The sequence below is a fragment of the Columba livia genome, chromosome 1 (assembly GCF_036013475.1).
Source record: "Columba livia isolate bColLiv1 breed racing homer chromosome 1, bColLiv1.pat.W.v2, whole genome shotgun sequence".
Classification (NCBI taxonomy): domain Eukaryota; kingdom Metazoa; phylum Chordata; class Aves; order Columbiformes; family Columbidae; genus Columba; species Columba livia.
Window position 1 is genome coordinate 148,267,472 of NC_088602.1, and position 15,452 is coordinate 148,282,923.

The following is a 15,452-nucleotide window of genomic DNA, read 5'->3' on the forward strand; positions in this document are numbered from 1 at the left end:
ATAGAAGTTTATCACAAGAAGTGATATTTGAGGAATTATTAAGTCAAAACCTCAGCAGCAGTTGATTACTACAGAGCACGAGACACAAGTTGCACTGCCACAGAAAGAGGACCATGCTTTAGATGGTGCACCTGCCCTACTCTGTAACTTAATAACAAAGGACTGCTTTGAAGGCTGACATTGCTAGCTACTGAACTACAACTCCAGGGTTAAACCATTCAGCTCTAGTAACAACACCCTCTTATGGTGTGTCTAAGATACTACTACAATGAGCAAACCCTAAAACAATCCCAAACTCCCTCAAAAAAAAACCCAACAACCCACCTGAACTCCCATTCTTTAAATTCTCAAACAGCATACTTGAATAAAGCCAACATCTCTGTATAAATCCTAACTCAAACACACGGATACACAGCACTTGTATTTATTGCATGGAAACCTCACCAAAGTTCTGTCAACAAACCAGAAGAGTGGTTCTTAAGCAGAGGTGCTGTATAGAAGTACTATTCCTATGTACTTCTTCCACAGAGGAAGGCAAAAAGCCCCATTTCAGTGTAAACACTTTCTACCAACACTGTCAAGATGATTTCAAATAGAGGCACTAGTGAGAAAATGCAGAGCTTCCATCCAAACACCACAATGAAAGAAAATGAATAGAAGTGCTGCCTCCAGTTCAACCTGTCTAACATTTGGGTGTCAACAGATTTACCTTAAGTATTTACAGTGCTTTGCCATACTAAAGAGACACAGAACAAGAGCAGAAGAGCATTAAGCGTAACACACTATGGTTTAAAAAACCGTAGAAAGCAGGACTGATGTGGCTACACAAGTTAAAGGCAGGGTTACCAAATACCACAGAGTATGGTATAAGCTCACAGGCAGTAAGCCACTTCTTGTGGTTGTTCTTCACAATTGAAGAAAGTTCCTTTCACTGCTCTCAGCTGTAAAAGGCACTACTGCCTACTCTGTACAGTAAAGCCACACAATTCAGTGCAAGCTGGCAGGGCTTCAGTTCCAATGCTATTTTTAAATACCCCCATCTCATCTTTCTGAAGATGGCAGTAGATATGTAACTTCTTGAATAGTTCTTTCAACTAGCAAGGTCAGTACAGCTCTCAGATACCAGGTATACAGGGTATTTCAAAAAGATGGATCTCAGATGAAGTGACTTCAAATTGGGTCCATCATTTTGAAACACCCTGTATTTTGGCTGAACAGCACAGCAGGTTAGCGCCAGACCTGATCATAGGCACACACTACAGTTACATGTGGCTGTGCCAGCATGGAAAGGCACAAGGACTGCAAACTGCCTGTTGTATAAAGGACTTGAACACTTATGATCCCTTTGTTTCTTTGTGCTAGCCCACAAGATAAGCTTACTATGTAAAATCTAGAGTTAGTGGTGTTTGGGAACATTTTATTTTGTACATGACAAGATTTTACACCAAGTCAGTTAAATAATACAAATTTACATTCATGAGGAATGTCTTTAGAAAAGTGAACTTAAAAAAAATCCTCCTTTACCCTTAAACCCCATACCATCCCTCAGCATTTTACAGTGGAAAAAACCAAAACAATCTAATTCACATTCCCACTTAACCCCCCAATGCAGGACGGTAGTTGAGTGCAGCTTACAGTTCATCTTTCACATCTGTGGATTCCTGCAGAGACAAAGAGAATCAGAATCTTGCTTTTAAGTGGAAAAGGTCACAAGAGCTGTCCCACAAGAACTGAAGCTAAACTACTCCTGATGCTTTCCAAAGCACTAAAAGAAGTACTATAGCTTTTTAAGACGGTAAAGTCAAACTTCTGTTCACATTATGGCATATTAAGCCTTTGTTATTAACAGGAAAATATTTTTCAGTATGCTCAAATGTTAGCAGTAGCTTTAGTGTGCTATTTGCTCTTTAATGCTTTCTAAGCTATCTTTCAAGCATGGTATTAGTACTGTTAATAGCCCTGTTCTACTGGAGTGCAGAACTAGGAAACACATCATTTGCCAAGTCAGTAGTCAGAAACTTTAATCTGCAAGTGAGCTAATCCAAGAAATAAAACATAACTTTGCTCCTTTATAATGTATTACTGTATTTTCAGGTTATACTGTTGTGTAAACACAAGAGTAATGGCATCAAAACTAAGTAGATATAGTACAATAAGGATTGTTATTCAAATTAATACTCTTAGGTAATCTGACATTTAACAGTAGGCAAGTACATATCTAAAAGTTCTATATTTGTGCTAGTCACCACATGTAATCTTGCAGGACTCTTCCAAAAGCAATCTGAAAAAGCAAGTCCATTTGGCACAACCTAACTTTAAAAGTTAATATTACCAAGAAATTTGTATATCTATCAAGATAGTATTAAAACTGCAGACATTAGGAAAAGGAAGGCTGGCTTCACACAACAGTTGAATTGTTTAGAGGTAGTGGTGTTGTCTGTAGTAGTGTTGTCCATTTGTATTTTAAGTATTTGAAACTATGCTCTTGCCAATTTGTTGACGTTATTGCCCACAAGCTGTGTATAACATTAAGTCAACCACAGAGGATTTGCTGCTGTTTTCTTGCCATAAAGCACTCTTTTACAATCTCTTAAGCTTAATTTACCTCCAAATTGGAATATATCCAAGTGTTTTCTTCTCACAATATAGTTTGTCAGGGAATAAAATGTCATTTGTACTGGAGTTTTTTGCCCTTTAAGAAACACTTAGAAAACCTCACATTAAAAACTGGTGTTGTGAAAGGCAAAGTGAACAAGTTTGTTGTCAGCAAGCACCACAGACAAAACTGCACATAAACACTGTTAAGAAGAGTCAAGCTTGAGACCTTACCTTCTGTGTTTCACTGTCTTCAGCTTCAGCATCAGCATCCACCTCCTCTTCATCTTGCTCTGCCTCCTCAGCTGCATCTTCAGGCTCTTCAGGTTCCTCCTCCACCTGTGGGAAAGTCATAAGCAATTTGCTTTATTTGCTTAGTATGTTCACTAGTTGTGGACTAGCTAAATACAGGCTATGGAACTATTCACTACAAGTTTCTACCATTTGCCCCAAGCGACCTAATGAAGAAACAAAGTTCTGTTTAGCACTGAAATGCTGTCATACCTCCTCTGGCAAGAAACCCCCTTAAGTTCTTGCACAGCCTAATAAGAACCTGTATTATTTACACCCACTTATGAATTTCTCCATTAATGAAATAAGCACATGTGCCTTTGGCCTCTCATTTACTCCCACAGAACTACAACTTAATTAAGAACAGGACTTGAGAGGCATAATCAAAGAGCAGAATCCCAAGCAACTTGAAAGAAGAGTGGAAGGGAAGATATAAGCATGAAGTACAGACCCATCAGCTTCCCACCCAGGTACTTGAACTGGGCTCCTGGTGGCCCACCTAGGTTTAAGGTGGATGCCTTTCATTTTATGCAAGTCTGTCAAGTACCTGCTTTTTAAGAAGTACCAGCAATAATTACCAGCCCCAAACTGAAGGCAAACTAACCTTTGCATCCAGGTCAATGTTTAAACTTAAACGAAGCATCCTTTCTATTCTGTCTCCATATTCCTTAGTGTCTGGTAACATGTATCCCGATCTCAAAGTTGCTGTTTCAAACAATACCACTGCAAGATCTGAAACTGTTTTGTCATCTTCATTTTCCTAATGTTGAAGAGCATTAAAAGAAAACCAAACACAGAACTGTTAACTAGGTTGTATGCAGCAAAGTAGTTAGTATTTCCCTACTGTTATTTGTTTACCTTGACTCGTCTTAGCATGTCCTTGATCAGTGGATGCCTGGGGTTGATTTCAAATGTCTTCTTTTGGCTGGCATAGTAACTGAAAAGAAGTTACATCCCTAAGTTAGAAAGTACAGGACTCAGCTACATCATTAAACCCATGAATACTGACTACACTCACAGTGACAAGTGTATTCCTCCCCCAGCCCCACTTTACTACTAGCTTAACTCTAAAAAGCATTGAGGTTACTAATACAGTTCATATTATCTTGTCACCAAATGACAGATAGCAAAGGCCACTGACAAGTCTTGCTCATCAGGCAGTTTTACATATGGGCCTTTGAAATAACAAGACTATGATGGAAAATGCAACTTGCTTTGAAGTGACCTAAAAATGTGAAGAATCATCTGAACCAGATGGAAGCTTGGTCTGCCTACCCTAAGCAAGAGAGGTAATCAACTACATTCCACATCTGCCACTACAGAACTGAAAGCTTACTTTGTAGATATATCCTTCCCAGTTTGGTAAGCTTGTGCCTTCATGATTCTTTCCATGTTACCAGACCATCCATACTGACTAGCCACAAGAGCACAAGGAGATTCAGTTAAACGCTGAGATAGCACAGCTTTTTCAATCTGTAGAAAATAAACCCATTAATATTAGTTTACAGAGCTAACAGCTTAAACAGACATTAAAACAAACAACTCTTACATACTGTCACTTCAGTTATTTTATGAAAGCTCTAAGATGACATCCTAACACATTATCTTCCTAAAATAAAGGTATTAAACATGTTTATTTACCCATAGAAAGACAGAGAAGCTACTATTGTCCAGCTTATGTGCAAAGAATCTGAAAGGTGTGTTGCAGCAAGTACAACAGATTTACAAATAAGCATTACATATACTATAACATTTTACCTTGTCTTTTAGAGCTTTGTCCTTCATCCAATTTAGGAGTGGTTCAAATTCCTTTTCCAAGGCCTCCCGACTCTCCTTAGACTTTTCACTTTCTTCAAACTTAACTCCTTCTTTTGCTACATTCTGAAACCTCTTCCCATCAAACTCTGGCAGAGCCTGAATACAGTATTCATCTACAGGTTCAGTCAGATAGATGACTTCATAGCCCTTTTTCAGAAGACGTTCCACAAACGGTGAGGACTCAGCCTATGACGACAAAGCATGTCAGATTCCAGTTTAATTGCATTGGTACCAGCAGCTATCAAAACCTGTAGAACTATTAGACAAGTGTTGGTACAAGGAAAACTGAACTGCAGTAGTAACATAAGCATGGAGTCTTCACATTTATAGCAAATAAACAGTTCACGATGTTTATGGGACTATTTTTTACCAGAAGTCCTAGTATTTTTTTCCCCATTCCCACTTGCTTCCACACTCAACGTACCTCCTTTCTGCTGGCACCTGCCATGAAATAAATTTTGTCTTGCTTCTCTTTCATTCTTTCCACATACTGGTCAAGACTTGTGAGGTTGCTTTCATGATGAGAAGACTGGAAGCGAAGAAGTTTAGCCAGTCGTGTACGATTGGAGTGATCCTCAATAACTCCAAGCTTTACATTAGTACCAAACTCTTTCCAGAAAGTGTCATTGTATTTTTCTTCTGCAATTTTCTTGATCATATCAAGAGTTTTGCGAACAAGTTTCTTTCTGATCACCTAAAAAATGAGCAATACCAAGTTATAACAATAAGCACTTGGGAGCACCCTCAATGCAAAACCACTGCAAAGGATGGATTCAAGACGCTTAGATCTGAAGTGAACAGAGGTAGTCTAAAAATAGCAGTGCTTGGGTTTCCTATATTTAATTCAACACTCCTTATATCAAGTAAAATTGATCGAGTTATTATTCTTCTAAATCTCACTACTGTCATGTGTTTACAATGAAGGAATTGAAGATCAATTAGCTTACCTTTAACAATTTATGCTGCTGAAGTGTTTCACGAGATACATTCAAAGGAAGATCATCAGAATCCACCTAATTGGGGAAGAAACGTCTTAAGTATAGCTAACAGTATTTGAAGGTTAAAAAAAAAAATCAATCACAAGGAAGACTTGTAATACTTACAACACCCTTAACAAAGTTCAGATATTTGGGCATCATGTCATGGAAGTCATCAGTGATGAACACTCTTCGAACATAGAGCTAAATTACAAAAGAAAACAGCAGTCAGGTTTGTGTTTTTTTTTTTTTTTTTAAAGACAGAAATCCATATAGCCACACACTTGCTTCTCCTACCTTAATGAAATCACTTTTTTTGGATCCATATTCATCAAACAGGCCACGTGGAGCAGAATTAGGAACAAACAGGATGGATTTGAAAGTTACTTCCCCTTCAGCAGTGAAGTGGATGTAAGCCATTGGGTCATCATGCTCCTGTGAAGAAAGAATTCTTTTAATTGACATGGGGAATATACCAGTGAGTAAACACATTTCCAGTAATAGCACAAGTTTGCCAAGTAAGTACAATTATTTTACAGCTAAGCTATCTAACCATGCTTTGCTAGAATCTATTATGGAGACAAAAGTTCCAGATTCAGACCTACTTACTTTTTAAACAAGAGACAACCATCAGAACATAATCAATACAGTATTTACAGCATAGTAAGAGACTCACAGGTAACACATTATACTGTATTTACACACCAAGACGAAGCTGTTTCTAGCAAGCCATATCTTCCTCTCTCTCCTACCATGTACAACACAGGCATCACACTAAATAAAAAACTTTGCTATTAAAATTTAAAGCCATCAGTAAGCTCCGTATGAGCTGGAACGTATTACTTCACAAACCTAGGCCACCCACATCCCTTAGGTGACAGTACCTTCTCTTTTGAAAAAATAGCTCCTGACTGAGATGCTACAACTTCTAGGCTCTCTGCAATTTAGTTTATCTACTGAAGGCAATTAGTTATTTCTTCAGAAATAGCCCATCCTATAAGCACTGAGTTTTGCTTATGCAGCACACATTATAATGAACTTCTTGCTTTGGAACAATTTTGAGGCTCCAAGCTTACCTTGGAAAAAGTTTTGTAAAAAGCTTTGTATTCGTCTTCTTCAACTTCTTTAGATGGTCTCTGCCAGATTGGTTTTATGTCATTCATGAGCTCCCAATCCCAGACAGTCTTTTCAACCTAGGTATGTAAACACCATAGTATAATTCCAGGTTAGGTCAGTGAAAGAAACTCTGAGACTAAGTCATAAAATACCATGTCAAAAAGACATGCTCTTTCTAATCTACAAAATAAATTATTCAAGCCTAGATAATCTCATTTAAGTATACACATTAGTGTAACACATGGGAACAAAACCTAAGTCTATGGTATGCCCTATGTACATTTAACACATTCACTTTGTATTTCTGTTCCACTGCCATGCTGAAAAAAGCTTTCCAGCAGTGTATGCTCAATTTAAACCAGTCAACAGTGTCATATTACTGAAGTCCACTAACTACTGTTTCAAACAGTTTGCTCAAGTATCTATAATTAGCTCTGCGACCATTGCCTCTGTGAGGCTTTTGTCAGTCATTTGACTAACATCAGTCTGTTTTGTTCACAATATTTTTCCTGACAATACGTCTAACTGCACGTTACAGGATTGCTGTTTGAAAGCACACACGTATTACTGAAGTGCACCTCTGGAAGACCACCTATGAAAATTGCTGAATTATCTGACAAGAGTTACAAAACCTTAAGTCTGACAAAGCTTACCTTCTTAGTTTTTGGTTTCTTTTCGTCCTCCTCTTCTTCAACTGCAGCTTCATCATCATCATCTGTTTCTTCTTTCTCCTTTGCTTCCTCCTCTTCAATGGGTTCTTCAACAGTTTCTGTCTGAAGAGACAATTGAAAGTGGGGACTTGGACTGCTTGCCTTCCTAACAGGTATATCTTCTAGTATTCTCTCAAACAACTTAACACAAGTTAAACTAGGTGCTCTGAGAGATTATTTGCCTACTGCAAGATTTTTCTATAGATAGCTATGTTTTCATAGTTCTATTTTTCATGAATACATGCTTTCTTTAAATACACTGGAAGACCACTGTACTCAAATTGCTTTTTCCATATATTTACGCATAATGCTAATCAGAGACTTGGGCAATTTCAAGTTAGTACTACATCAAAACAGCAGAACAGGTGTAAAAGTTAGGACACTGCCCTGTTTTTCAGAAGGATGCCTAATCATGGCCCTGCTTGAGAGCTCACCAAAGCTTTCAACTACCAAAAAGAGCCAGTGGAATGAAGATCTTTCTTAGTAATTAGCACAGTCTTGAACCTTTTAGTAAAGTTGAGTTAGAAAAGTTCCTTGAAAGTTTTAGAAACACTAACTTTAGAAGAGCTAATAACTAGTAAAATACTAGCCAGAAGTGTAGGGAATGGAATAATTTTGAAAATTAAATACACCTAAGTTCCATAGCATGGCCTCATCCTTTCTGAAATACCTGGCCAGACATTTTTCACAACCAAAGCTCATACTGCATGATACCCAATTAAATACACTTACCTTGCTGCTCCACACATATATGGGGAAGTTTATGAACTGTGAGTATTTCTTTACTAGATTTTTAACAGTATCCAGCTCAAGATAATCAGATGCTTCCTCCTTCAAGACAAGGCTGAAGAAAAAAAAAAACAAACACACACCTAAATTTCAATCAAAGTGCTTGACAAGTATTCTGAAACAGTTTTACAGGAGCATATACATTTTCCTGCTATTGCAGCTATAGTATTTCAGATTTATGCAAGTGAGCTTTTACTAGCTCAGCTGCAAATATTTCTTAAAATATCCAACTCCTACTAAACTGCTCCATAAGAAGGGATATTTTTTTTTTCAACAGTTGGAGCAGGACACAATATCCAGAAGTCTAAATGAGAACTTCAGATCGATACTTATCAGGACCTTGGTGCACTCTCAGTGGCTTTACTTGGAACTAGAACACCAAAATGAAACTTTTTATACTAAGCACCTTTCTCAGGAAGAAGTCCTCCGAACCCAGATCAAATCAATTTCTCTGCTCATGAAAGTGATGCAAATAGGGCTGTCAAACTACCTCTAGTTTGAGATTTGCATCAAACCTGTCTCACTGGTATGTAAACAGCAGCCAGTTTCCACCTCCCCGTAGAGCTTTTGATAGGCCACAATAATCATGTGAGGAACTGCTGTCTGCAGGGAGCTGAACTGTCTGGAATTACTTGACAGTTACTTGTCAAGATGTTCATGGTTTTCTCAGTTCATCTAATGGAATGTGATGCAAACTACATTATTGCTCCACAATTGTTTTGAATGCAGTTAATAGCTTGCATACTTCTATTAAAATGAAAAGCTTTATTAGAAGAATGAAACAATATTGAGCCAGAATGCTAATCCATATCTTCCAATGAGCAAAATGTACACGCACAACATTTTAAATTCAAGGAAACTTGATACTTACGTTATGGTTGTGCCACGTCCTAAAGTGTTTCCTCTTGGGTCATTAATCACAGAGAATTCATTTGAATCTGACTCCCAAATATGTTGAGTATCATTGTTGTGTTTTGATGTGACAATAACTCTGTCTGCTACTAAGAAAGCAGAATAAAAGCCAACACCGAACTGGCCAATTAACTCAGATGTTGACTGGCTATCATCCTGCATTTCAGTCATCTTGTTTAAGAATTCACTTGTACCAGACTTTGCAATGGTACCCAGGTTTTTAACTAACTCCTCTTTTGTCATGCCAATACCCGTATCCGTGACATGAAGCATGTTCTTCTCTTTATCACACTGGAAGAAAGCAAAGAGAAAGATGCAGTCTGATTTCACTTTGAATCTTGATACATAACACACCGCCACAGAAAACTGGTGAGCAGCAGATACTAAAATTCAAACATGCCTGGCTACAATAAATCCAATTTGCAGCAACTACATAAGACTTAGCAAATTATTTCAATACTTCAGTTACGCTTCATAGAATCAGAAATTTATTTTCACCATTGAAAGTAGTCTTTAATAAATATTAATTGCAAGGGTCCAGATGTGGTCCTAGTTTGTATTTGCATCAGTACGAAGCCAAAAATTTAGACTCAATGATGCACTACTTTTTTTTGTTTTTCTGCATTCCCCTCACCAGTCCTCAGTAAGAGATGATGGTACCTAATGCTTCTTACCTTGATTTTGACTGTAAGTTCCTCATTACCAGCAAGAGCATTTTCATCAGTTAAGGATATTAACCGTATCTTGTCTAAAGCATCTGAAGCATTTGAAATAAGTTCCCTCAGAAAGATCTGAAATAGAAAACAGTTGTCAGAAATTCCAGAACACACATTACCAGTAGAACACTTAAGAACTGTTTATGGCACTAACCTCTTTGTTTTTGTATAAAGAATTGATAATAAGTTTCATCATTCTGTTCACTTCTGCTTGAAAGGCAAACTTCTCAGATTTTTCTCTGATCTCTTTGATCTGGGAGGCATTTAGGCCATCTAGCTGGATAGCTTCTTCCTCTCTGTTAGGACAATGAAAACCTGTCAAGTAATCTTGTCCACATACAGTATCACTGATTTTATCATCTAGCAGCAGCAGTTTTAGTCTAGTTAGAACAGTGAGATCCTTAATCACTGACCAAGCCCCAAAGTTAATGATCAAATGAGATACACACAAGACTAGCTATCTTCAACTGCATAACCTTCATCTAAAACTTGAGTGAAAATTCATGCTTGCAAGTAAGGCTTTTTTCCTAAGAGGCAATCCAGGGAAAAATACAGGTATGTCAAAACTACTGTAATCCTCAGTAGGTGGTATACCTCACAGGAGGTCAGGTGGTTCATAGACATAAAGCTATTTCATTAGTAAACACTAAACCAACACCATTTACCACATGCAAGAGTAAACCCCTATTAATTTAATGGTTTTTATACAACTTATGTTAGACAAAACCAAGTTGAATATTTCTGAATTCAAGTTCTCAGGCTCACTTCTGCTTCCAAGGAAATAGTATTTTCCAGATATATTCAATTTCTCCTGGCTAACCAGATCTCTCTTTTGAACAGTGTTCACCCCTTATGTCTGAGGCTGCAGGCACTACTGATGCTCTAACTTACTATTAAGTAAGAGGAAACCTTGACATTCCAAAACTAACTCATGCAAAACCCCAGGTACTAACCTTTGAACAACTTCATCATCTGTTCGAGACCCTTCTCGGCTTTTACCCAAGTCATCTTCCACAGTCCCGTCCACATCCACCTCATCAGCTCTAACGGACACTGGGAAAACAAGGAATCATACAATCTGAGCCTGATCCGCACCAAACACAAAAGTTCTCTGCTTACCCCTCCCCAAGGGCTTCGGCTCAGTTTTGTCCCTCCGCCCCCACTCCCCGAAATAACTTCAGCCCAACCTGAGGCACCGGCGATGAGGGAAGGGGAGGGGCGCACCCCCGCCCACCCTCCGCCACCGCCCGTGGCGGCGCATGAGCCGCGTTACACGTACCGTCCCCCTCCCCCCGCTCCCTGCGGAGCGGCGCCGGCCGCAGTCCGCGGACAGACGAGCCAGAGGGCCGCTTTCCCCCTCCCCTCCCCTCCGTACACCAGCACGTAGAAGACCGGAAACAACTGAGAATGAGGGGGCCCCTCCACCCCTCAGCCGACAAGGGCCCAACTTCGCCTCTCGTCACCCTCCATCTCCCCCACCCCAGCAAAAAAGGGGGGACAGAGGACGGGGCGGGGGGGGAGGGGAGGGCGCTGTTGGCCGAGGCCTCTCACCCCCCTCAACCACCACCCGCCAGAAGCTTCTAGAAGCGCGCGGGCACTTACCGGCCAGGAGCAGCGTGCACGCCAGAGCGAGCGCCCACACCGACTTCATGGCGACGTAGGCTGCGCTCGCAGAAGAGAACGGCCCCAAGCGCCCCGGCCCCGCGCTGCCGATGCCGCCACCAACCTCTGCGCCCTCCTCCCCACCACTGAGCCTGCTGGCGCGGCCGCGGCCCTCCCCCTCCGCCTTATCAACGCGGGGCGCTGGGGGGCGGGGGGAGCCGCTCCGCCGCTGGCCAATTGGAGCGTACCACGCCAAACATGCAGCCAATGGAAAGGCTGGAGGGAAGGGCCAGGATTTATAGCCGCCAATCGTGGGTTTCCATGTGCGGTTTCCTGCGGACGGAGCGTGGCCGGCGCCGATTGGCTGGGCGGAGGGGGCGCTTGGCCAATCGTTTCCGCGGAGGGGTTTAACAGGCATGGTCTGTTGTTATTTTTTTTAACGAATAAACCGTTAACGTTTAACGCCGAGGCCACACGGGCAGCAGCCGCCGCGGCCGCGTCCAGAAGCGATAAGGACAGTCCCCACATGGGAGGCAAGCTCCGGCCACTTCCGGGGCACACGGGATGTTTAACCGGGGACCTGGTTGCTATGGCAACAGGAACTTCCGGTCGTGGCAACCTCGGGTACTAAAGATGAGCGAAATGTTGCGGGTAGCGCAACCTATAAACGATGCAGACGAGCGGCGGGAGCAGCGCCAGGCCCGAGCCGCTGCCGGCAGAGAAGAGGCGGCTCTGGCGGGCCCCTCCCGGTGGACGGGGATCCCGCCCGCTACGGCGGCAGCGGTGCGAGGCCGCCGGCGGGCGCATGCGCCGTTGTGCCGCGTTGCATGCCGGGAGTTGCAGTCCACATCGGCGGGACGCACGGCGCCCCCTGCCGCCGCGGCGCGGGAGCTGCGCGGGGGGAGCCGGGGTGGGGGAGGCCCCAGTTACAGGGAGCTGTCTGTGCGCCAGGAGCTGAGGGCTGGAGATGGTCCCAGCGTTGTCCTCGTTGCCCAAGCCTTGGCTCTCTATTCCCCTCTAGCATGTCTGGTGCCCCACAAGGCTCTGAGGGAGACTGTCTGACCTCAGCAGAGCCGCCCTGTGGCTTCTTCTGTGGGGACTGTCCGTGTTGCTGGAGGATGAAGCACACAGAGTCCTTAGCACCGCATCATCCTCGCGGTTGCCTTCAGAGGGCCGATTATTTATACAGTTCTAACATTACATTTGGCCTTCTGAAGGCAACCGCGAGACTGATGTGGCCCCCAGTGAAAATGAGTTTGATGCCCCTGCCTTGGCAGGTCTCTGTGTTTTCCTGTTTTCCAGTGCTCATCAGGGCGAACATGCTCCAGAGAGCTCATTAGCACTCTTTAGCTTGCCCCTGGGGCCGATGTGTATCTGCTACGGGTCCTTCCTTCCCACCCTGTGGAGTGGGGACTCCAGCAGCTGCCCCCGCGCACCCCTGTGTGGGGACCCGAGAGCGCACAGGCAAACCGCTCCTCCAGTGCCCCTGTCAGGGAAGGTCAGTGCAGAAAGGAACATCCTGGACAGCAGGATGACCATAAGCCAGCACTGTGCCCTTGTGGCCAGGAAGGCCAATGGCATCCTGGGGTGTATTAGAAGGGGGGTGGCTAGTAGATTGAGAGAGGTTCTCCTTCCCCTCTACTCCGCCCTGGTGAGACCACATCTGGAATATTGTGTCCAGTTCTGGGCCCCTCAGTTCCAGAAGGACAGGGAACTGCTGGAGAGGGTCCAGCGTAGGGCAACGGAGATGATTAAGGGAGTGGAGCATCTCCCTTATGAAGAAAGGCTGAGGGAGCTGGGGCTCTTTAGTTTGGAGAAGAGGAGACTAAGGGGCGACCTCATTAATGTTTATAAATATATGAAGGGTGAGTGCCATGAGGATGGAGCCAGGCTCTTCTCGGTGGCAAACAATGATAGAACAAGGGGTAATGGGATCAAGCTGGAACACAAGAGGTTCCGCTTAAATTTGAGAAAAAACTTCTTCTCAGTGAGGGTGACAGAGCACTGGAACAGGCTGCCCAGGGAGGTTGTGGAGTCTCCTTCTCTGGAGACTTTCAAGACCCACCTGGACATGTTCCTGTGCGACCTCACCTAGGTGTTCCTGCTCCAGCAGGGGGATTGGACTAGATGGTCTTTTGAGGTCCCTTCCAATCCCAAACATACTGTGATACTGTGATACTTGTGGAGCATTAAAAGATAGGCTGGATGCTCGGGAGATGGGATGTCCACATTTTTTTTTCAGTGCCCCATTCAGGGATTTCAGGTTGTGAAAAGAAGCACACGGTGTGCAAGTTCTGCAGTGCATCACCGTTAACAGCTTAAAGTTTTTAAACTGTAAAATCTGGCAAGTAATGAAATATAATATGCTTATTTTGTATGTTAATATTTGTTAATAAACTGCTTGAAATGTCTATGCCCCGCCTTGCTTTCCTGAAAAAAATCTGCCCTGGCTTTCGTGTGCCAGTCACCTGTTTTGTCTTACACATGTACAACATCAGATTGAGAAAAAAAAAACCTGTCAAGCAATGATTTAATGAACTGTACTTTGAGAGGAATGTAGTTGAAAGGTATTGATCTGAGATGTTAAATATAAAAGATTGAAAAAAAAATCCTCACTGTGTTTACGATTTCACAAGCACTGACGTCAGTCTATCAGTAACTAAAATTTTGTCTTGGCAAAAACAAGCTTATCATCTTTAGTTATACAGTGGGCCAGAAAGATAGAATTATTGTTATTATTGCTATTGTTGTTGTTGTTGTTGTTGTTGTTAATAATAATAATAATAATAATAATAATAATAATAATAATAATAATAATAATAATAATAATAATAATAATAATAATAATAATATTTTTGTCTAAAATCTCAGTGTTGTACCTTTCTGTCCTACTGGTGATTGAAGTTTATAGAACTGGAAAGCAGCTTCTGTATTACAGTAAATAAAGGTTGTCTTTGGGTTCTTCTTAATGAAGCCAAGATTTGATCATGACCTATTTTAAAATAATCATGAAGCTTTCCTGTATGATTTGCAGTTTTCATAGTTGTCCTTTAGAAGTTGCTGCTTCATTGATCACAAATTACAAGAGAAATAAGAAGAAAAGTTACTCTCCCAAAATGTACGTGAGAATGATTGTGAAAAATAAATATGAGAGGTCAGTGTCAGGATTATAAGTAAAAAAAAAAAAGTCTGTCAGGTTTTTGTGGGGACCTGTGTGATCTCAGAGAATTATTTTCCAAGGAGGAGTCTTACTTAATTGAAAGTACAATTTCATCATTCAGAAATCTAGGTAGAGAAGTTTTATCTTTTGCTAAAACTCACCTACAAGTGGTTTCAGGATTTAATTTCCTAATTATGTCTATATGATTCCCAGAGTGAGATATGTTGCCCTACGGCAGTGAATAAGCATTTGAGGGACTTAGAGATTTACAGAGTAAATTTATTTCTCTCTTGTAGAACTCTTGCATCAACAAGTTTTTATGGCAGTTCTGGTTTAGCAGTAATTTTTCAGGCAGTGGGAAAATCTAATGTTTTGTGATCATCTTTTTGAATTTGGGTAACAGGAATAGTAGGAATGCAAACCAATTCTGTTATTGACTCTGCTAAACCAACAGAGATTTTAAATTAAGTTCCATTGAATCCAAATTTTATTGGTTACTTTTATGATTATACAAAGTAAAATGTTGAATGTTGAGATACGAAACTTGATAAACCTGTGTTTTGTGCTTTCAATTTAGAGGTCAGACGAGTAAGAGGTATAATGTGGTTAACAGTATTGTTTGCTTTATGTAGATTATACTGTTTGCTGTCATGAAAGCCCAGGTGGATTGTCCAGGACAAACTGACAGGCAAGAGCGAGCAGCTGAGTACTTACACTCTCACAAAGAAAGTTTAATCTCTTTACAAAGAGGCTGGCAATTGAAGAA

The 15,452-nt window shown here is 41.5% G+C and overlaps 1 protein-coding gene across 1 annotated transcript; it reads right to left on the reverse strand.

The window, feature by feature from the left end:
• Window positions 1–1,400: 1,400 nt before the first annotated feature.
• HSP90B1 (heat shock protein 90 beta family member 1) lies at window positions 1,401–11,959 on the reverse strand. The gene is made up of 18 exons (XM_065037094.1): window positions 11,527–11,959; window positions 10,878–10,977; window positions 10,079–10,220; window positions 9,883–9,999; window positions 9,168–9,499; window positions 8,240–8,351; window positions 7,451–7,570; window positions 6,758–6,874; window positions 5,979–6,116; window positions 5,808–5,885; window positions 5,652–5,717; window positions 5,129–5,398; window positions 4,645–4,890; window positions 4,223–4,359; window positions 3,745–3,823; window positions 3,491–3,646; window positions 2,830–2,934; window positions 1,401–1,661 (listed from the first exon to the last, which is right to left on the reverse strand). Exons 1-18 carry the CDS (start codon window positions 11,942–11,944, stop codon window positions 1,632–1,634), a joined length of 2,763 nt encoding a protein of 920 aa, XP_064893166.1. The 5' UTR covers window positions 11,945–11,959; the 3' UTR covers window positions 1,401–1,631.
• Between the last annotated feature and the right edge of the window lie 3,493 nt (window positions 11,960–15,452).